This window comes from Aricia agestis, chromosome 8 (assembly GCF_905147365.1).
Source record: "Aricia agestis chromosome 8, ilAriAges1.1, whole genome shotgun sequence".
Taxonomy (NCBI): domain Eukaryota; kingdom Metazoa; phylum Arthropoda; class Insecta; order Lepidoptera; family Lycaenidae; genus Aricia; species Aricia agestis.
In genome coordinates, this window is record NC_056413.1 from 10,967,076 (window position 1) to 10,992,209 (window position 25,134).

At 35.8% G+C, this 25,134-nt stretch overlaps 1 protein-coding gene across 1 annotated transcript in view; it reads right to left on the reverse strand.

Annotated features, from left to right (window-relative positions):
• LOC121729274 overlaps nt 1-25,134 on the reverse strand; it is a 90,612-nt gene that overhangs the window by 26,704 nt on the left and 38,774 nt on the right. The window contains exon 2 of the mRNA XM_042117738.1: nt 9,518-9,712. Coding sequence (XP_041973672.1) covers nt 9,518-9,599 — 82 coding nt within the window. The 5' untranslated portion in view covers nt 9,600-9,712. The remainder of the gene's footprint in view (nt 1-9,517; nt 9,713-25,134) is intronic.

Consider the following 25,134-nt stretch of genomic DNA (forward strand, 5'->3'; position numbering starts at 1 on the left):
CAGCACCTTCTAAACCACGATATACCAGGTATATCTCGGTGCAAAATCTTACTTGTTGGTAGCATATGCTTAGAATACTTCTCACGAAACCGAAGTCACCACACGTTTCCCTATAAAATTTGAGGAGTTCCCTCGATTACTTATGGATCCTTCATCAAATCACCACTTTTGTGAATATAATACTAAATTGGGATTGTTCCCAGTAGTCCCCTTTAGCCATGTCCCCCGGGGTGACAGCTGGGAATTGTCTTCCCGGTTGTCACCGGGGTGACAATTCGTGCCGACTGTTCCCTTTGAAAGTCTGTTTCTCAGTTGTCACCGGGGGGGTGACAATTGCTACGATTCCTTCCCAGAAACAAAAAAGCAGGTATATTATGTGTACCAGAATCTGATGGCAAAAAGTGAGAAAATAAATTGACTCTGAATAAAAAAGAACCAGTTTAATGCGCTAGACTTTTCACAAAAAGCCATTAATTAAAAAATACACAGTTTTTTTTCTTAAACTTTGATTTTTTTATCCTTTTTATACATAAAAAAATCAAAGTCTGACCTATACTTCATAGGAAAATCGTTATAACTTCTAAACTGCCTAACTTAGAGCATTGAAATAAAGAATTTATGTAAGATGAAAACCTCCTCTATATTGACTCTGAATAAAAAAGAACCAGTTTAAGAGGATACACCAGGGGCGAGAGAAATTCGAAATAGGTATTTTGAAAATGTATTGCTGTCTCACCAATCTCAAGTCTCCCACCGCAGAGCGCGATAGAGACAACACGACAAAAGTTCTAATAAAATAAAAGAAAATCATCGATTCGTTGTCCTCTGATTCCTTCTCCAAAACTTAACCGATTTAAGTACTTTTTTCATTAACAATTAAAGCAAGGCTTAAGCTGTGTTCCTATGTTTTATTTTTTTGGTATATTCCAGCCAGTTTTGTTTTATGGGTGTTTGAACACAGAGAAAAATCTGGCCATTTTTTTTGGGTTTTTGAACGTTTATATCTTTTTTAATAATTAAATTATGAAAAAAAAAAAAAAATACAAAGTTTAAGAAAAAACTGTGTATTTTTTAATTAATGGCTTTTTGTGAAAAGTCTAGCGCATTAAACTGGTTCTTTTTTATTCAGAGTCAATTTATTTTCTCACTTTTTCGCCATCAGATTCTGGTACACATAATATACCTGCTTTTTTGTTTCTGGGAAGGAATCGTAGCAATTGTCACCCCCCCGGTGACAACTGAGAAACAGACTTCCCATTTGTCCCCTCTAGTCAGCTTTCAAAGGGAACAGTCGGCACGAATTGTCACCCCGGTGACAACCGGGAAGACAATTCCCAGCTGTCACCCCGGGGGACATGGCTAAAGGGGACTACTGGGAACAATCCCTAAATTGGCATGATACCCTATATACCAAAAGAAACATTTTGAAAATCGGTTTACAAACGGCGGAGTAATCGTTGAACATAAGAAAACGAACATAACACCTCCCCTATTTTGAAAGTCGGTTAAAATTGTAGCCTATGCGTTATTCTGATGTATAAGCTATATTATTGTAAAGTTTCATTAAAATCCGTTCAGTAGTTTTTGCGTGAAAGAGTAACAAACATCAATACATCCACACATCCATACATCCAAACAAACTTTCGTCTTTATAATATTAGTACGAAGTAGGATAGCAGGAAGTAGGATTGTGAAGTGTGCGTGCTTGTATGTTTGTTACTTCAAAGCAAAAACTACTGAACGGATTTTGAACCCTTCCGGTCTTACTACAAAAGATTTAAACATCTGTTGAACAGTTGAATAGAGAAAAATCCAGTACAAAATGGTCTAAAAACAACTATTCAATTTTTACCCCGAAAAAGTAGTATGCCCGTGGGATCCTTTTGATGGTAATAATATGATAAAGCTTGTTAATTCATACTGTTGAATGTTGATGTAAAAAAGTTTCTGTATGTCCATTTCGGACATGACGCGATAAAACTGACCATACAATTTCCACTGATCAATGATAGCGATTTTCAATGCAAACAACATAGAGTGCCTATTTGAAAAAGATTAACAGCTGAAAGTTTATGAAAAAAATACACACGAACAAATGCTTTTTTTTTTAAGTCTGTTAAAAAACGACGTATAAATTTGGTAACGTATTCGGTATTATATAAGCCCACCACGATGTTGTGCAGCCTGATGAAAACATTGTCACACACACACACATAATATGGCACCTGTATACGTTCCATTTTAATATTTATTTTGTTTTTTTTGATTAGAAAGATAGTTTTCGACATCTCTTTAAATTGCCTTGATGATGTGTCGCATACAGGAGATTTTAAAAAATGGTTTGTTGGCAACCTTCAGGTTGACAGCTGTCAGCTGACGGAACTGTCATCGAGACGGATGACAACTGACAGGATCTGGAGCTATTTAACGGCTGTCGAAGACGCCAGGGGCCTCTTTCTCCGCTTGAATTGAACCTAATTACTTTGTTTATCGCATTGTGACCGTTATTTTTGTAAAAAATGTGTAATATAAGTTTGATTGTTCGTCTCTCTATTTTATTTGAGGCCTCTAGTATTTTAAATTAACTTTAGAATACAGTTTTTTTCTAACAGGTTCACGTCATAAAGGGTATTTTATTGCTAACCTAATATTTTTAATACGACTATAAACATTTTAGCAGAAGTCATTAAAATGACCTATATAAATGATTTTAAGGGGTCTTTAGAGCGTCTTGGACTTCGTTTGACCTGTTTTCAAGTTGCTCGCCATCGATTCGTTATAAATATTTAAAATATTTAAATTTTTATACTTACAAGGATGTGTATTAATTAGTATCAATCAAGCATTTAAGCGGGAAGTAATTTTAGAAACGAGACGCATTCAAGTTTAGTGTTCTATTTTCGAAATTGTAGAAAAAAAATCTGTATTATGGTCCCCAAAACTAGATACCTAAAAATTGAATTTCAGATAAATCGGTTCAGCGGTTTAAGTATGAAAAGGAAACACACTACACAGACATATTAGGGCAATATCTAGCAACTCCATAAATATGAATTTTTATTGTACCTTTAATTAACCTCCTAAATTCAGAGCAGCCATGTTAATTATACTTTATTCAATTGTTCAATTAGGATTACATCATGTTTCATTTGAGTGCTACGTTTTTACTTTCTAAACCTATTATGGTGATTATCATATTTCTCTCATAAAAATATCTCGGCAGCTTTAGGGTTGTCAATACTTAATAAAATCTGCAATACCATTTTTTTAAATGAAATAAGGGGGCAAACGAGCAAACGGGTCAACTGATGGAAAGCAACTTCCGTCGCACATGGACACTCGCAGCATCAGAAGAACTGCAGGTGCGTTGCCGGCCTTAAAAGAGGGAATAGGGTAATAGGGGAGGGTAGGGAAAGGAATAGGGTAGGGGATTGGGCCTTCAGTAAACTCACTCACTCGGCGAAACACAGCGCAAGCGCTCTTTCACGCCGGCTTTCTGTGAGAACGTAGTATTTCTCCGGTCGAGCCGGCCCATTCGTGCCGAAGCATGGCTCTCCCACGTATAACATTTTGTTAGTCTCGCTAAAACCAAGAACGGCTTGAACCGATTTAGTTAATATTCGTGGACGTCCAGCGAAGGTTTATATTAGGAGAAAAAAGTGACACAAAGTTCACCGAGTCCCTAAGTCTCAAATAAAATGATAAGTAACAAATATGAAGTTGGGTATTATTATTATTTTTGTTTCAGTGAGACACTTATGCCCTGGTGGTGAACCCTTCCTGATAAGTACTGGATAGGCTATCCACCGCTTAAGTTGACATAATATAGAGTATGGAGAACCTGTCAAAAAAGTTGTGGATAACCTATCCGGCACTTTATCAGGAAGTGGTGGAATAGATCGTAATTTTGCTACCCTATATTAACCCGGCGTCAATGACGTGAACATAATTACATGGACTATGACGTCGGGTCATTTTGACCCGAACTTTGTAGATACATTTTTAATTAAACTAAGTAAGCTACCACAATTTTGTCTATAATTTATTTAAAAAGGGGACTTCAATTATGCATGTAATAAAAAAAACCCTGTGTTATATAAAAAAATATTCTTGTTTCTTGGCTTACTTCACGGCAGACGCAAAATCAACCTTGAAAACTTAACGTGTACGTTAATTTTATATTTTCGCAAAATTTTCTTACCTATGAAGGAAAAAAATTACTGATGAATTTAAAGAGCGGTTGTTATAACTTACTAACATGAAAATAAAAAGAAATCAGTCTTCTCCTTCCTCATTCAGAGTTATAGAACTAATACAGTTATCACAATATGTAATTATGCCCTAGCACATAAAAATTGGACATGCTGGGCATGTGTGAAGTGTTTTTTATTTTTTTAGATGAACAAACTTCACATCTTTTGTAAGTTCCAGGAATTTTTTCACTTTTACCTAGATACGTGGTCTACAAGTTCAATGCCCAAAGCAGCCTGAGACTCGTCTTCTTTAAAGTCTAACTCTTGTAACAAATCTTAAATCCTTTCTGGGCTACTTGTCAATGACATTCTCCTCTTAAACTTAAAAAATTAGGCAAAACATTATTTTAATACTAATAAAAGTGAGTCACGAAAATACTACACCGTCGATGACGCCGGGTCATAATGACCCGTTTTAACTTGACACGCAAGTATCTTGCTGCACACGGTATGGCTCTAGCCGTAACAGCTAGGCGGATGGAAGGGGTATTGTATCTCCAGCTATACGAAAATTGGAAAACAATCGATTGGCGCAAAGACAAAATATATACAATTAAACATGGCTCGGGTCAATATGACCCGGCGTCATTGTCGCCGGGTTAATAAAGTAGCTTCTGACTAGTAAACAGCCGGAGTTACGTAAGCTCCCAAACGTGATTTGGATCACGTTTATAATAAATGTTAGGAAAATATTATTACAGCACGTCATTAATAACCCGCGCCATTGTACGAATATCCGAAAAGTAGAAACTCGCTAATGTTTGTTAAAAACTTACATAAAGTTTATTCCGGAATTTTCACTTGAGCAAAAATGGGTAATAGACAGTAATTATATCGTTATAATATCCATTATTTTTGATTCAAAAACCTTTTTAAAAAAGTGAATACGGTTGAAAATAACACTGAATAAATTCATTATAAGGAAGAGAATTGAAAACCGCTTTATTACTTTTTATATAGATATCCCTGTTAATCTTTGTGCGTTAATTGAATAAAAACAGCGCCTACGTGATCAAGCCCAACTTAATTAAGATTTAATAATTAAAATAAACTACAAAACAACTTAAAAATTAAAAGCGTACCTAAATAAAAATTTAAGATTTATAACTCTTATACAATTTGTAGACAAAAGTATTTCGTCGATGTTAAATGTATCTTTAATTACGTATTGCTTTATCATTTTAAAACTTAAGATTAAATTATTCGATAATTCTAGAACAAATTCAAATCTTTAAAATGATAATATTAACTCGACAGATAAAAGTGCTCACAATAGACTGCCGTAAAGTCCAATCAATGGAGTCCAATAACAATGAACATCAATGCTCGTAAAGTTTATGTAACACTTGAAAATCTATTGAAATATTTTAAATTCAAACTGAAAGATAAAATCTTTAGTATTAACTTTTCCTTTAAATTACTTCATAATCTTTACTTTTATCACTCTGTTGCGAATTGCGTTGCAATTCTTTTACCACGCGAGGACCGTATGTTTTTAGGGTTCCGTAGTCAACAAGGAACATACTCATTATAGTTTCGGTCTGGCCGTCCGTCTGTCCGTCTACTCGTCTGTCTGTCCGCGGTTTTGCTCAGAGACAAGGACCTACGAGGCTGTAATTCGGCATGAATGCAGATATAAATGATGCCGGGTACTTCCCCTACACGTCAAGCGGGGATGATTTTTTTTTCGCGTCCACCCGACCGTGTGGGGTGTCGTTGGATAGGTTTTTTTAAAAATATTATGAGTATTTATAGTTCATTTTCCGATTTAGGGATCCATTTGTGAAATATGAAGTTTTAAAGTGGAAAAAATCATTAGAGTTCAAGTGTCTCCCCTTTTATCAGCTAAACGGTTGCTTCTGGAAATGTGAAAAAAATCACGGGAGTGCTGAATTTAAAAGGAACACTATTACGGCTAAGAAGACTTCATAAGTTTCTTGAATAATAGTCGATCAACTAAAAAATATGTATTCGGCAAAATTTAAAGGCAGTACTCGTAATCTATATATTAATACGTGAGAGAAAAACTTTGTAACCCTTTTTACGAAAAATGGGGAAACGTAGGTGCATGAAATTTCGCACAGTTATAGTTTATATGGTGAAGGAGTGCATCGAGCTAATATTATTTTAAAATTATGCTTTTATCATTTATATATTTTTAACAAATAAAACGTTACACACACTACGACACTACTACTAACAAAAATGACAGATTTTTGAGTGACAAGCCTATACATACGAATTATACTCTTATTTATGGTTGAAGTCTGTTGACAACAAGTTGACAAATTGAAAATGGATTATTGTTTTTTTTTATTTAATTTTAGATACTATTAGACAATGCTTAATCGGCCAGTCTGAGATCAGCTGAGTCCCAGAGACAAGAATTGAAAAAAACTATGATGAAGTCAATATTTTTTTACAAAATATAGGTAGTAGTCCTAATGTCGTTGCAAGTAAGGTCGAATTTCGACCATTGGGCGATCTCTAGTAATATAAACTTTTCGTTTAAATTCCTTTGAACCACGAACGTAACTGAGATGAGATGTTGTTAGTAGGTAGTGTAAAACACGTTATAAAATCATAACTTTTACACTAGTGGAAACTTTTAATTGGCATATCGCTGTGTAACGTGTATCTCACTGTTGTCTTAAAATGCTGTAAGTTTTCCTAAGAAAATAAAATAAAATAAAAATAAAATAATTTTTCAAAAACTAGCGGTAATACGGAACCCTATATTGCGCGTGGCCCGAAACGCACTTGGCCGCTTTTTTATAATAATTATTATTGTACCTACTATGCTATGAGTAGTATCTTCATGCGAAAGATATACAGCATGGACAAGTAGCAGACATACACATTTTCGCATTAAGTAATAAAATTGGTATAATAAATTCGATTCATCTTCGTTTCTGTGAATATTTATCTCTCTAATTTTGCTATAAAACAATAAAATACTCTTTAAATTCGCATAGATCCAAATGCGCAACTTAAGGACGATGGAGGCCTGCATCTTGAATAACAATCAGGGACCGATTAGGAACGCGTAGGCGGGCGGCCCACGCCCTACACTTTACTTAGCGCTAATAAAAATAAACTCAGTGGTTTTAGTTTTTACTTAAACCTAGACATTTGCATAGGACTTAGGTCTAGATTGTGCAATGAACATGCCAATGTACAGGTTTGTAGACCGGATTGTTGTTTGTGTCATTACTTCAAAGTTTACAAGGTACGAGTTATTTCAGTTTATATTAGTCACATTCTAGTTTCTGCAAATAGAGACAGACTTATTTTTTGTGTATGTTTTAAACTTGTAAATACATTATTTGTTTTTTTAACAGATTAAAAATGATAAATATAATACACATTAAAATGTTTTTCATTACAAGTACCATCATCATCGCGAAAGCATGTAAGTACAGTTTACCTCTCAAAAATAATAATAATATGCCATTGAATAATACTTTTTCTATCCTGTTTTGAGTTATATGTCTTCTCTTTTATTAACACGAAAAACAAGAGACATGACTTATATTAACCCTCACTAACGCAAGTTTTTCTAATTTTAAAAGTCACCATCCACGCGACCGTGTACATGACGGATTATTAATACTTAATAATTATTAATGTGCTTACAAGCTTACAACCTTCGTCGAAATCGATATTTTAAACTTCTAAATATGAATTTACGTAAACAATTTCAGTTTGGTTTTGTAAACTCGTCACCAGCTTTATGCTTGGTTTAAATAGGCTTACAAATTATATCACGTGTACGTAAAACTTGTTCCAAATTCAATTTACGATTTTGGGGAATGAAATATCAAAATAAAATGAGAAAAAAAATGTATTCGTGGCTATTGGCTTCTATAAGTACATAATATATATTATATACCTTTATTTTATTTGTTATTTAACGATTTCAATTAATAAACATCGCTATACTTATTTAAGCTCTACAACGCTACGATGTAAAATTTTGTAAAAATATTATTTTATTTGAAACAATTATAAGTATATAGGTACGTTTATCACACTACATTTTTTGTGCCATGGGAGGAAAGGAGAGAATCTTGAAAGTGGATAAGAATATTGTAATTTATTCTCTGCCTTTACCCAATTATTGACACTTAAAGAGTTTATATTACAGAAAGTCCTGTTACTGGCATTCGGCTAAAATGGTCACATTTAGATTCCTCTCAATCAATTCAGCAAATGAATTGTCATAACTGTCAAACTGACAAATGTCAATTTAGTACTAATTACTAGACATGAGTTGCAAACAGACTTGTATTTTGCGGTTTAAAAAAAAAGAATCATATTATGATTAATAATATGATTCTACCAAGCGACCATTTTAGCCCCACAGGTGCCAATATCAAGATGAGTGCCAACGATGGGTATTTAGCCCTATTTAGGTAGGTAATATGCGTTTTAAAATCTGTTTCCGTGGAATATCCGGGAACTGGCAACCCAAGTACTCGGGCCTTGGGAACCATCGATAAGCAATTATTATTGTCAATGGCCCCTTCATTTAATATTAACGGGCGAGTTCTTTCGTAATAAACCTTGCGTTCGAATTTATTTCGCATGACAAATCTAATTGATTGAATGATAATTGGAAACCTGATACATTAAAACTATCAATGCCCAATGATTGATTAGAAACTAACAATTTATTTGTTGAGAAATTAAGAAACAACAAGCTTTGTGATATGGTGTTACAAAAGCTTGTATGAAGAAAGAGAGTTGATTTGGAGTAGTCTAAAAGTCGGTTAAAATGTTTAATAAATTAATGCAAATCTTTTTGTTGGCCCAAGATGGAGAAAATTGCCAATACAAACTCGTAGTCATCGATGAGGATTACTGTCGACTTCGATTGTGCATGCGAATGTACCTTTGAAGAAATTGATTCTTCGGAGCTAACAGAGCCAATCATTTTGTCGAATTTTGTCATTTCAATGTAATTCGTGATCTATCTGAGTTTGACTGACCGCGACCAAATTACGTAGGTCCGTTATCTGCCTATGAATCAATTTCTCTGATAGTACCTTGTACCATTGAAGAAATTCGTAGGCAATTGACGGACCTATGTCATTTAGTCGGTTTATGCCAACTTAAATATAAGTTGTCATCTATCGGCTGGGTTTGACAAAACCCGACCACAATACTCACGTCTGCCATCTGCATATGAATCAACTTCTCTGTTAGTACAATCACGGTGGACTTTATTGACCATTTTTACTAGGAAATAAACTAACACATACCTTGACATTGTATATCTTTGAACATCAAAAGGAACGCGGCGATCGTCACTAACCGCCAGCGTCGCCGTCCCATCTTCTTCATTTATTCTCACCGTATCATCGAGATATAGAGAAAAGATTATAAGCTTTGAAAAAAATCCATATTTGGCACGATTTGGCACAGTTGTTTAGGAGCAAATCATGTAGATGTCACATCTGGAACAAAAGAAAGTCTTCGTTAATGTTGGATTCGAAACTTCGTACAATCAATCATGTTATTGTTTCGAGAAAATTGTATATAAAATTCTTGATAAAAAGATGATGTACATGAGCCGTAGAACAATCCAAAAGGCGTGTTCAGAGTCTAAATAGCTATGTCCACACTGTGCACTTTCATCTTAAATTTTCGTCATCAACTTTCATATTGGCGCATTCAATAATTGAATGCGTCAAGGAACGCAACGCCAATATTGTTATTTTTGAAGTTTTGGATACGATCAGAGGGCATGCGTCGCGGGCATGCCTCATATTCACTGTTGACTGCGCTATAACGCATGCCCTTGACGAACAGAAAAAGGCACAGTGTGGACAAAGCTATTAGGATCTAAGCCTATTTTATCTCTTTTATATGGTTGTGTGAAGCTCTTCCAAGTAGGTGGCTCAAGATAGCAAGCATAATTTGAGTATATCAAGTTTGCATTTAATCTGAGATTGATACAATATGGGTTATAGATAATAGAATCTACATTTTCCCTGGTTTACCCGGCAAATATAAATTAATATGACCTTCACATATATCTCCGACCATCTAGATTTACGGCAGTATTCGAAGTTCAAGATCGCTAGCATGTTTTTGTTGCAAGCCCATTACCACAGATTTATGTTCCCCGTATTGTTGACTACAACTTTTCTCACATTTCATGCCTGATACGAAAACATTACATCACACATCTCTTTGTTGCGGAGAATTAATGTATTATACTGCCGAGAGTGTTATCAATCGGAGTAGATATTCTACGGACAAACATGGCCAGTGCGAGTTTATTTAGTTAACAAAAAGGATAGTTTGTACGCGATTCCGCGATTTAGAATAACCATACATGGTTATTACTTTTTTAATGGGTAAACTGCAATTATCAAGACGTCTTCCGGTCGCGTCATCTGGCAACACAGGAATGCTAGCAACACCGGAACTTCCCTATACTTCTGTCTTCTCAACCCATCCCTGCAGGGATGCAACAACTATTCTTCTAAAAGCGTAATAATTTTATTTATCTTATATTTTACATCTAACTTCTCACACAGTCCACAAGTTTAAGGTAATAACAATGTCAGTCTGTTTATATATTTTTTGCTATAGTTTTTCATTTTAAGTAAGAGAGTACTGTCTGCCTATTTGCCTCAGTCTTCTTCACTTGGCAACATTTCAATAAAATGTAGGTACATAAAAATATAAATTATTGTTAAAAAAAAAGAATATTTCCAATTTGAACTTTCATAATCAAAGCGTAGAGATTTGATAAATAACTTGTTTCGCGTTTGAATGAACTTTTCTATGATGAAAACTTGTTTCACAAATAACAAGGTAGCCGTTTAGTGTAATTGCCAACCTTTCCTCGTACACAAAATTTACATTTCAACATTTCCTCAAGTGTCCGTAAAATTTGACTTACTTTTACTTCGCCTTCGAGTTGTCTTTTAAATTATAGCAATTATTTACCAATCTAAGACTTTGCAAAGTTTTTAATTTAGTTATTTTGTAATACCTTCATTTCAATTATACGACTAAAGACAATTCTAAAAAAATAATACAATACAATATACTTATTTATATACAAAAAAGGAAACACAATATTTTCAACAGCGATGACAATATCATACTCAAATTGGTGACAAGGAGTCGGTTAAGTTGGCTGAACTTAGTAACAGTTCAAAGTGTAAAGATTATGCCGGGGTTTATTGGTAAGTAGTTTCAAGATTGTTGCAATATTCTCATCGACTCAAGGAGTTGAGGATTAAGAGGAGCTGTATCAAACTACATGCTTATGACAACGTTTCGTGGTTTGGTACAAAAGCAAGCCTTTGCAATCCGTTGTTAATTTTTATACGTGGGAGAGCCATGCTTCGGCACGAATGGGCCCGGACCGGAGAAGTACCACGTTCTCACAGAAAACCAGCGTGAAACAGCGCTTGCGCTGTGTTTCGCCGAGTGAGTGAGTTTACCGGAGGCCCAATCCCCTACCCTATTCCCTTCTCTGTCCTCCCCTATTCCCTTCCCTTCCCTTCCCTCTCCTATTACCCTATTCCCTTAAAAGGCCGGCAACGCACTTGCAGCTCTTCTGATGCTGCGAGTGTCCATGGGCGACGGATGTTGCTTTCCATCAGGTGACCCGTTTGCTCGTTTGCCCCCTTATTTCATAAAAAAAAATATATATATAGTACTACGACGCCCGCAACTCTGATGCGCCAAAATTCGTTTATTGCGAGACAACCTTACATTTTTCGAGGATAAAAAGAATCCTATATTCTTTAACGGAACTCCAAGTGTCTATATACCAAATTTCAGCAAAATCGGTCCAGCGATTTTGGCGTGAAGTGGTAATAGATGTAAAGACAGACTTTCTCATTTGTAATATTAAGTATAGAAGTATGAATTTAGTGGTTTGGTCTCAACATCCAAGAACCATCTAGGATCTACTAGAGAATGCAGATAGCTACCTACATATTCACTTGCTTAGTGCTTGAATAAGTCAGTAGGTCTGTCCTATGAGGTAACATACTATGACATAAGGCTGACCTCACACCTGGCTTTCTATGTCTTAGTATGGCCTTTTACATCTTAGTACCTGGCTTGTAGCTTTATACTTTTTAGGGTTACTACCCAAAGGGTAAAAACGAGGCCCTATTACTAAGACTTCGTTGTCTGTCCGTCTGTCCGTCCGTCCGTCTGTGTGTCTCCAGGCTGTATCTCAAGAACCACTATAGCTAGACTTCGGAAATTTTCACAGATTGTATATGTCTGTTGCCGCTAAAACAAAAATACCAAAAACAAAATAAAATTAATTTCTAAATTCCCATACAACAAACTTGATTTTTTTGGCTTTTCTTGCTCGTTATCAATAATGGAAACAGGTAGGCACTTGAAATTTTCAAAATTGCCTTAATTATATGTGTACTTAAATAATAATAATATTAAAATAAAATAAAAATTCCCATACAAAAAACACAAATTTTGGCCTATTTTTGCTCTATAACGGTACGGAACCCTTTATGCGCGAGTCCGACTTGTTGTCAAGTTGTTAGTTACCTTATTTAAAGTAATAAATAATTTGAAAAAGAATTTACAAATTAAAAAAAAAGAACAAAATGTGTTGACAATAAAATTCTGTGTTCTTATTATGGGGGACGAAAGCCTGCTTTTGATTCCATAAAATCCTACTCATAAGTCATAACATAGATCGTATGGTAGTAGGCAATGATATTGCTTTTTAACTCTTTTTAACCGACTTCAAAAAAGAAGGAGATTCTATGTGCGGCTGTGGATATTTTTTTGTACCGAATATCTACGAAGTAAAAGCAATATCATAATGGTGGCAATGTTTACAGATCAAAGTCTTCACTACAATACATTCGCTCTACTTTCTCCCACGTAAACACCATAACAAAACGTTGTTTACAATCTTCGTGTTTTTAACTTCTAGTATTTTGAGATACGAATCTATTTGTAAAATCTAGTGATGGACTGTACTTCTTTCAAAGAAATGTGAAATTAGTTATTTTGGAGTGAAAACTTTTAAAAGCGGCGTTGTCCATTTTTTTGATTAGTTAAAAATGTTTAACTCCCATGAAGACATCCTGTGACACGATCAAAAATTAGTAAGATGGAGAACGGTAGATAGGGAATATATTTTTGACGTGGGAGAGCCATGCTTCGGCACGAATGGGCCGGCTCGACCGGAGAAATACCACGTCCTCACAGAAAACCGGCGTGAAACAGCGCTTGCGCTGTGTTTCGCCGAGTGAGTGAGTTTACCGGAGGCCCAATCCCCTACCCTATTCCCTTCCCTACCCTCCCCTATTCCCTTCCCTTCCCATCCCTACCCTCCCCTTACCTATTAACCTCTTCCCTCTTAAAAGGCCGGCAATGCACCTGCAGCTCTTCTGATGCTGCGAGTGTCCATGGGCGACGGAAGTTGCTTTCCATCAGGTGACCCGTTTGCTCGTCTGCCCCCTTATTTCATAAAAAAAAAAATCTTTCTCTTTTACACCGCGCCGATGGCCTACTCTCCCATCGTCATACGAATTCTCGTTTGAGTCACGTGTCCATCCTTTCTGATTTTAGCCAAAAAAACTGAACAACGCCGAAGAAGATTTCACTACATAATTAGTATCTGACATCAAGTGATTACTGATCTGTGATGAGCAGACCGGACAATAGCTTAAAGGTTATTATTTAATTGTTTGTCTTTGTAATATGTCAAAGTTTGCATAACGGTTTTGTAAGGTGTGAGTAACACTGTGAAGGTTGCTTCGTAACATACTCGTACAATGTTCCATTACGATACGATCTGATTGACCATTTGTATGTTTTGATATTTGTCAACTGTTATTGCTCTTACATTTCTATTAAGATCATGTTTGAACTTATTAATATTATTCGCAAGTTTAAGTTTAAAAAGGTCTAAAATATTTTGCGTTTAAAATCCTAAAAAAATAAGGATATTTTAATATAGTCGCCTGCTTAATATATACGGGGTGTTTATTGGTAAGTAAGTAGTTTCCAGATTGTTGCAATATAGGTACTTATTACATATTTTGGTGGTTTGGTACGAGTATAACCCGTATATTAAGGCGACGCCTTGATAATTTGGCTGTAGCGATATCGATTTTTCTCAGCAATAACTGAAGCTAAGAAATTAAAGTTCATTGTCAGTATTCATCATGTCAAAACGATTGGTTAACTTTTATAACACAGAGTAATCAATCAAGAAGACCTCTGTAAAAAAAGGGATTCTAGTTTTGTCTGTCTGTCTTTCTGTCTATTACCTCTTCACGCCCAAACCACTAAATAGATTTTGCTGAAATTTGGTATGAAGATACTTTGAGTCCCGGGAAAGGACATAGCATACTTTTAATCCTGGTAAAAGGTACGGTTAATGAATTTTGGCGCAACGGAGTTGCGTGTGTCATCTAGTATTATCTTTATACAAAAGATGTTTAGTCTTAATTCTTCTTTCAATATTGATGTAGCTTGTACGAATTTAAAAGCCTATGTTGTTGAATTTTCTGGACAGTCAAATTATTTTAGCTTTAGACAATTTTAATCTTGTAACAGTGACGAGGTTCATCAGTATCTTGCCAGTAGTATTCAGTTCAGCTGTGCAAGGCTTTTTTGTCTCATGACCAGAATCCTCTTGACAATTTCATCCATGTCCTTTGACAATGTCATGCAAGTGTTAGGTTTTCTAAATGTTTACTGTTAAAAACAATAAATTGTTGCATTTTCTTTTTATAAAAATTGTGAATTTAAATTATTAATTGGCAATACTATTAGATTTAGATAACACAAGTGTCAACTGTCAAAGGATCCTTGTTAGCATACAGTACGTATTACGTGCGTAGTGAAACGCGTCGTGACGTAGCAACGCGTCACAGCCGGCATTCGAGCCGAGAAAGCGGTTCCACGCCGCCGACCGCGGAGTTTCTCGATACTAAATACGAGATTATTCTAATATACGATGAGTTTTGTCTCAATATTATCTATAGATCAAATGATCTACAGTTCTATAAAATGTACAAAGCTTTTATAAAATGTCCAAAATATTAAAATTAGCTGCTTTTTTGAACTTGAACCATTTTACCTTGTTAAGCTTCAAGGGGAGTTAAATCCCATGTTTCGGCAATAAAGCCGTTATTTTTGAGATGTTTATTTGCGCTTTTTGTTTACGCTACTATAATATCATAGTTTTTACCCTTATTTTATGATTTTGTAAGGTACAACCTGTGATGACATAGCCCTATGTGATCATAACTGCTACAAACTAAATATTAAATAATTTTCATCAAGTTTCAAAATATTTAACGCTCATTAAAACATCTAGTATCCTCCTAGGGACCCATGGTCATTAATAACGTCTCTATCCTTTGAGCTTTTAATTATAACATGACAATTACAGGCCTCAACAGGGGTTGGCTCGTTGTCATTTCGGTCACGTAAAGATTCTTATTTATTTCGCCAAAGTTGGTATAATGTAAGAAAACATCGTGGCATTTGATGAGGGTCTACGTAATAAATGTGAGTTTTAACCTATAGCTACAGTGGGTCAAAATATAACCTGATATGACAAGACAAGGGTTATTTTGTTTTTACGGACAAGGTTCGAAGAAAAATAAAAAATAATAATGGATCTACTTGCCATTTTGTGGTTTAGACGATTATTTATAAGTTTCGACGATAATTATTCATCATGACGACTTTATTATCACTGGATAGTCATCATTGCATGGTGATCAGATGACCCAGTAGCTAAAAAGAGTGTTAAAAGAACGAAAGCTTTACGATCACATAGTATTAGGATTTAACCACTGAACACATTCTATTTAAATTGAACATCAAGGCAATATTTTAAGATATTTTAAAGCGACGCGATGTTTACAAAACGAAGTGAAAAACTTTTGCGGGCACTCTCGAAGTGCAACCTGCATGGCTAGCACGGCCACCAGTAGAAATGCGAAAGTATGGACAAACTGTGGACATAATCTTAAGGTCCATTCCGATCTTTACCGCGGCTAATCGCGACCGACAAAAATTTAATTAAAATGCCGCTTTATGACAGACTATAATATTATGTATATGTCATAAAGTAGGATATATTATTTGAATTTTTAGGACTATAGTCTGTCATAAAGTGGCATTTTAATTGAATCTTTCGGAACGAAAAAAGATCGGAACTTCACCTTAAGTTTATCTCCACAGTTTGTCTATACTTTCTCATTTCTACTGGTGGCCGTGCTAGCCCAGCTGGGGTAGGTTGCACTTCGGGAGTGCCGGAAAAACAGGAGGATTAGGCATACTTTGAACTAACTTCCTCTCCTACGCTGCGTCGGCAATCTAATCTCCCTCCGTCTTTCAGTTTTCGATCAGGTGTGTAGTGAGTAGCGAGTTTAACTTTTTTTTAGCAATTCCAAAAAAGTGATAAAACGGTTATCATTTCAAAAAATGGCCATAATGTTATCACTTAAAATGGGTAAAATAGAACTTAGAATCCTTCCGTGGGGAGTATCAAATTCCTAGTTGATAAGGAGTTATCAGCAGCGCGGGACAGGTCTCCATAAATTCGACCGTCCCGCTAGATTTATTACATGTTACAATAACACGGAGTTTACTGGTCCACATGATCATAATTCACAGCTTCGCAAACTTGTTGCGTACCCCTTAGGGACAGTTTATACCTTAACCCCCTTTAATACCTACTAGAAACAATACGTTAATAGCTATGTCCACACTATGCAATTTCATCTTCAATTTTCGTCATTATCTTTCTATTAAGCTTTCGTTTGGCATGTGCGATGTTGACTGCGCTATAACGCATGCCCTTGATGAACAAAAAAAGGCACAGTGTGGACAAAGCTAATGGGCCGCTAGATCCACTTCATTGTGCAATATCATTGAACAATATTTTATATTATTGAACAATTTATTTTACGATAAGATTGAAAGGGGGGCGCGTTCAATATCATGCCTAGACGGTCAATAAAATTGCACATTACGTGATATTGCACAATAAAATTGATCGTCTACGGGCCCACTAACTCATTGTTTCTATTAGTAAGTCCTTGGAGTTAAAGTATGAACTGTACTTCACACAAACCTTGTCTGTCACATTGGTGAAGACAAAATAGTCCAAATAATATCCATTATGAGGTTACTAATATAGCTCTTTTATGCCAACATCCCCCGTGAACCGTACATTTTACAGTGATAAAAAAATAACCTATGTTCTTTGTCGTCGTATGCTCTACATCTGTGCCAAATTTTATTAAAATCGATCGGTATCTTCGAAGCGTATTCGACAGATTAAAATATATTTTACTATTTAAAGTATTGTGTGTAGCAGTATATTACACTTTGTTTACGTTTATTGGACTGAAACGGAATATAAACTTGAATATTGCTCATCTACGGTGGAGGACTTAAGTTTTATGAAGCTAAAAGATTTTCCGCGCTCAGCTTAAGTCGGCGTTGTGTAATATTTTCCGTCGGAACACTTCGTTGACTGCAATTTAAGTTGTTGCCTTTTTGGCTCGTTCGGTATTCCCCGAAAATTGTGTTTGTTATTTTTCATTATAAATAAATGATGTTTTGAGCATAATAATATGGGGCCGTTCATAAAATACGTCACACTAAAATTCATTTTTTTTTGCCCCCATCCCCCCCGGTTGTCACGCTGTGTCATACTTTCTGTGACCCCCCTGTAAATATTTCGTCACAAAAACCAATCCCCCCCCTAATACTAATTGGTATTGCTATATCTTCTACATCTTCGAAACTACTATCCACTCCATCGTCATCTATCCATTCTGCATTTTCCATACCAGCGTTTTCATCTCCTAATATTATATACATAATATCTTTCGAGCTTTTTAATGAACGGCGAACGTCACGCTGCCGTAGACCCCCTGTCCCCCCCTTGTCACATCCTCTCACACTCGGCAAAACCCCTCCCCCCCCTTGTATTCGAACGTATTTTATGAACGGCCCCTATGGTATTCAGCATAATAAGTACTTCTGTATCAGACGCAAAAATATTGTCGAACTCAAACTAAGAAACTTAGTTAAAAACTCGCATTTTTTTAGCTTTACAATTTTTTTATTTATTTTATCCGCTTGGGCCAGAAAAAATATTGTTTTTGGTGACTGTACTCGTGGATCGTGAGATGGGTACTTATACCGAAGCACTTTGGTTTTAGTTTTTTAACAAATCATAATTAACCACACCACAAATCGCAATCAAAATTTAATGATCATTCGAAATTATTTTCGTAGCCAATTATGAGCTGTTAATTATTTCGATTAAATACGCTGACCTTTGCCTTTCACATTATTATGTTTTATATTTAATTGTATTGCTGAAAATAATTTCTTTGTTTTGATAATAATTGGCTCGGAAAGTAACGACTTGATTGTTTCAAGTCTACTATGTATTATTACTGTTAGACACGATTAATGAGAGAGATCAAGGAGAGATCCATACTAATATTATAAATGCAAAAGTGTGTCATCTGTCTGTCTCAACTCCCAACCGCTGAACCGATTTTGCTGAAATTGGTATGGAGATACTCTGAGTCCCGGGAAGGGACATAGAACACTTCCTATCCTGGAAAATGTACGGTTCCCGCGCGATAAACGATTTAGGCGCAACGGAGTTGCGGGCGTCATCTAGTAGTATATAGGTACTTATATATAATACTAGATGTCCCGCGCGGCTTCGCCCGCGTAAATTAGAAATTTTACAGAATCCGTAGGTACATTTTCCCATAAAAAATATATCCCCCGTTTTTCCCACATTTTCCTGAGTTTCTTCTGTCGTATTAGTCTTAGAGTAATAATATAATATAACCTTCTCGATAAATGATGAGTCTTACTCGATAAATGATCTATCTAACACTGAGATAAGTTTTTAAATCGGACCTGTAGTTTCTGAGATTGACGCGTTCAAGCAAACATACTCTTCAGGTTTATAATATTAGGTAGATATAGATTTTTTTTAATTATCGCTTGACAAACTCGAGTCTCGATCTAAAAGACTATGAAATGGTATAATATGGTAGTGATGATGATGATGATGATGAAGAATGTAATTTGCATAGTAGCATATGCTTTCTGTTCCTAAAACAACGCCGAAACTCCCAAACTTGTATCTATAAAGAATCAGGAATTCTCTCAGCACCTTCCGAACCACGGTATACCAGGTATATCTCGGTGCAAAATCTTACTTGTTGGTAGCATATGCTTAGAATACTTCTCACGAAACCGAAGTCACCATATGTTTCCCTATAAGTTTTGAGGAGTTCCCTCGATTACTTATGGATCCTTCATCAGATCACCACTTTTCTGAATATAATACCAAATTGGGATGATACCCTATATACCAAAAGAAAAATTTTGAAAATCGGTTAACAAACGGCGGAGTAATCGTTGAATATAAGAAAACGAACATAACACCTCCCCCATTTTGAAAGTCGGTTAAAATTGTAGCCTATGTGTTATTTATTTAATATTTTAATCAGCACATGAATTGAATAACAAAATTTTTTTCAAATTAATCGTAGCACCATCTGTCAGGACAAACTAAAATTGAAATAGAATAATATTGAATGCGATGATAGCGCCGTCCGCCGGATCTAATGTAAAACATTCCAAAATCAACAACTCCTTATAAATAAGAAATTAATTGAAAAAACATTTTCCAGTAGACCAAACTGTAAATCTAAACCATTCTCGAATCTCCACGAACACACACAAAAAATTTCATCAAAATTGGTCCAGTCGTTTAGGAGGAGTTCAGTCACATACACACGCACACAAGAAATATATATATTAAGATATTTTTTGATCATTGTTCTTTATAAAATAAGTTATTGTTTAGTATAAGGCGCAGCGCAGACGACAGACTATCCGTGACGCACTTTTTAGTCTGTGGAAATAGAACCTATCCAATTATATTATGCAGTAACGCACACGACGCGCAAAAAGTCCGGCGCGTTACTGCATAATATAATTGCATAGGTTCTATTTTCACAGACTAAAAAGTGTGTCACGGATAGTCTGTCGTCTGCGCTGCACCTTAGACATAATAATAATAATATATTTTTAAGTACTGTCAAGATAGTGAGTTTTAATTGTAAGTTTCTATCGCATTGGAGAAAACCTGTAATGAAAGAAAGAAATATTTAACTGTAAGGGGCGATTTCACCAAAGAAATGGAACGCGTTCAATGCACACTGAACCGGTTCAAAACGTATTAACGCGATTATAACATCGAATTGCATTTCACCAACATAAGCTGAACGTGTTCACAGTAAATCCGAGTTCTATCTTCTGAACGCCCAATGTCCGAAGTTTACGTCATAAAGCCCGTTCAAGCCCTGTCAGTGTAGTGTCATGGCGGAACGAAAAACATAGACAAAAGAAATGTCAAGATGACAGTTTAGACACAATATGCGTTTGCTTTGGTTAGTTTGTGTATTGTTTCTTGCTATTTCTTTATTAAATTAACGTGACAAGCTCCAAAATTATGAAAACAATATGTGAAATATTGGCGTCACGTAAACTTAGACTTATTAATCGCGATCAAAAGAAGTTTGTGAAATCGATTTGAAACAGAACGAGATTTACGTCACCGCGAGAACGCGTTTAATGAGAATTGAGAACTAAGTTTTATAAAACGAAATTTCGAGTATGCCTGGTGAAATCCCACCTTAATCGGCGTAAAAGTTAACCCTGGTTGAAATAAACATGACATTATGTTTCTCGTTCTTCGTATTTATAAAAGAACCTAACAAAAATGGTATGTATGCTATCATTGCTATGACACAACACATGAATAATATTTATATTTTTTCCTATTAGGAATCAAGAAAGGAAGAAAACTATACTTAGACTCAATTCTCAAATAGTCGACCATTGAATCGCTAAAACACAAAATGTTTCGAATTGTAAAAATTTTTGAATTTGGAATTTATTAACTTTTTTACGTCTCTTTGTTCCAGTATCGATATTGATACAGCATATTTTGTAAACATTTGTTTTACACAGCACACAGACTGCAGAATAAAATTACAGAATTTATTGCATAAAACAATTTTTGATTCAAATCGGAACAAACATTGTGGCGCATTCGATTCCAACTGCAGACGTTTATTTTAAAGATTTTTGTTTTTGCATATAAAATATCAACATTTCCATTTTCATACACAGATAATAACTAGATGTCGCCAGCAACTCCGTTGCGCCAAAACTCGTTTATCGCGCGGGAACCGTACATTTTTCCCGCATAAAAAGTATCCTATATCCTTTCCTAGGACTCAAAGTATCTCCATACCTAATTTCAGCCAGTTCGGTTCAGCGGCTTAGGTGTGAAGAGGTTTTTTTTTACGTGGGATAGCCATGCTTCGACATGAATGGGCCGGCTCTACCGGAGAAATACCACGTTCTTACAGAAAACCGCCGTGAAACAGCGCTTGCGCTGCGTTTCGCCGAGTGAGTGAGTTTACCGGAGGCCCAATCCCCTACCCTATTCCCTTCCCTACCCTCCCCTATTCCCTTCCCTTCCCTTCCCATCCCTACCCTCCCCTATTACCCTATTCCCTCTTAAAAGGCCGGCAACGGCGGAAGTTGCTTTCCATCAGGTGACCCGTTTGCTCGTTTGCCCCCTTATTTCATAAAAAAAGAAGAGGTGAGAGACAGACAGACAGACGGACACACTTTTGCATTAATAATATTAGTAAGTATAAATTATTGCAAACACTTTATCAGTAAGGGGATGAATATTTAAATATCAAGCCTCACTCGAAGTATTTTACCATAAACATTCTTGGAATACTCAATCGCAGATATAAATTCAGTCGAAAGTATTCTTGGGATTGTAAATAAAGTGTGTTTATAGCTATAATATCGCATTCGATATGCTCCGCAGCGTATTCGGGTAAGTAGACAATGCTCACAAAAAATTAATAAAACATTGGCAAAGAAGAACGATGTATTATTAATGTTGAATCTTTACGATTGCATTCCCCCGCTTATTGGAATTGATGTGTGGCTGTATTCACTAAACGTACCTACGATTTTATTTGTTTCTATAATATTATGTCGCTGCAAAATGTTTGACGACCTCTATGGCTCAGTTGGTGGGCTGTTGGTAGCTCAAGCCGGGGGTCGCGGGTTCGGATCCCGCCGACGGAACAAAAAGTTTTCAAAGTTCCTGGGTCATGAATGTGTATTAAATATGTGTATCATATAAAAAAAATCTTACATCGGGCTCACAGAAAACCGGCGTGAAACAGCGCTTGCGCTGTGTTTCGCCGAGTGAGTGAGTTTACCGGAGGCCCAATTCCCTACTCTTCCCTTCCCTATTCCCATCCTTACCTCCCCTACCCCCGGCAACGCACCTGCAGCTCTTTTGATGTTGCGTGTGTCTATGGGCGACGGAAGTTGCTTTCCATCAGGTGACCCGTTTGCTCATTTGCCCCCCTATCATAGTGTTCATAAAAAAGTATAGTATAAAAGTATTAAATATATTTCCGTTGTCTGGTACCCGTATAAACACAAGTCCTTCAGGTACTTAGCACGGGGCCAGACTGAAGTGGTGTGAAGCGTCGATAGATATTATTATTATTATTATTAATCCTTCGATCGCGAATTCTTGGAAATGCTATTGTATTCTATTGTTGTCGCGTTCACCGGTGCTCTTATGGGGCTTGGATGATTAAAATATATGGTTCCCAAGTCCTTAGTACTTACCATTTTTTTCTTAAAATAATTCTTGTAACTCTCTATCGCGGCGTTTGTTGCCAAACTCCTTGTAACGGAAGGCCAATTTTGTTAAAATTTTGTGTCCTTATCCCGTAGTAGGTCTGAGAATCTGCCAACATATTCATACCCGAAATATACGGTAAAACTATTTTTGTTAAATATACAGGGTGTAACAAAACTAAGTGATAAAGTGTGAAAGAAAGACAAAAAAAAAACACTTTTGTATGGGCAAGCGCTCCAGCGTCACGAGTTTTCCCATACAATAGTGAAAAAAAATATTGGTCTTTCAGCGCTGCTACTTTCAGAGTCAACTCTCTACAAGGAACACGTACACACCCAAAAGTATTATCACTTAGTTTTGTTACACCCTGTATAGACTATAGACGTTGGTAGGTAGTAGTTAATTAAAGATTCTATTGTATTGCAAGTTAAATCTGTTGGTTTTCCAAAATAAATAAATTAAAAATCATAATAATTATAAGTTTGTCACTATGCCGAGCTAATTATTTTTTGGCGCTTAGAACTTAGAAGTCGTGTTACAAATCTATTATGCCTTTAATTGCAAAACAGTATGGTCATGCAAATAACGCAAGCATAGAACAGATTTGCCTGCATTGTGTCGACACTCTCTCACGGCCGGGCATTGTGATTAACCATACACGTTTACAATGTACCATATTTCTTGCCAATGAAAACGCATTGTGTATGCTATTGACCATAATGAGAAATAGCTTTTGTGTACTTTCTATGCCACTTTGAGCTTAAGCTGCAGAAAAATACGTTTCACTGCGTGGATAATAGAATAGAGATTAGAGATCTATACTAGTGTTATATATAGGAAAGGTTTGTTCAATTGCATCGAATAGGTATAATATTGTACTAATTAAGATTAAAGCCACAATTAATGGTAGGCCATGACGGGGAAGAGCACTTTACTGCAGGAACATCTACGGTTCCCAGTAGAGTTATTTTGCGTGTACAGAGTCGCGGAAAAACTTTACCTTTAATATTATGGAGGACCAACTTAATTCAGTCGAGCTATTTCAAAAGAAAATAACAGTTACTAGACTGACATTGACTTAAAATAACGTGGTCAAATAACATAGGTACTCTATATGAATCAATTTCCCTGAAGGTAAATTTACCGCAAATATGTGTAATGTTTGCGGATATTATAACCTCACGTGTAAGTTCTGAAGCTATCCCAAGCAGGTGTTACAGTGTTCGACATTGTTAGCTACTAATTACTATGGAGGTGAAGGCTGCCATGATCCCAAGCGTTAAATTTAAATAAGCACATAATGTTACAACATCTGTTCACGGTTTCAAGGTAGCGTGTAACATGCTTAAGAAGACAAGTAAACAAAACGTTAATAATATTTTTACTTTGATAATAACAATCTGGTTAACTTAGCAATTAAGTTCTTAGTCAAATTCGATCTTGTCTAAAATGAAGTTAAAGATGATTTACGTCATAGAAACTATCAAAATATAATGCAACGTCTAAAAACGTTTGAGGGTAGGTTTGAAGCTTGAGGTCAATTCGACCACAACGCAACGCGTAGATGCATTTTTAAATTTGTACTGAATTGACATATTTGCAATATTTTGCAATATTTGATATATTTGCAAGAGTCAAGACGTCTCACGCAGTTGAAATCTGTCAAGTCCATACTTTAGAAATCCATCTACACGTCGCGTTGCGGTCTGATTTAACCCTTAGAGTTCTTAAAGACGACTCCTTTGGGTTTTTAGTCTAAAGTCTAGACTTTAGGAGTAGTCCTAACAAGTCTGCAGCTATAAAACATAACATCAAATTACGGTATTTGCTTATAAACAAATAGGAATGACAATTATTGGCAAATGACAACCCGAAGCTTCAAGTATTTATTACCGCATCAATTACCATCCACGAATCACAAGGCTCCGTCTATGACATATTAATGTCATTGGCACACAATTCCGTCACGATCCCGTCACGATCGCGGATGGTACGACCTTTTGGGAGCCTTCTAAATAATGAAGTGTTAAAATGCGTATCAAATTTTTGGATCGTTTCCTATGTGAGGTCAATTTAATATGATCTAAGGTCAGCTCGATCAAA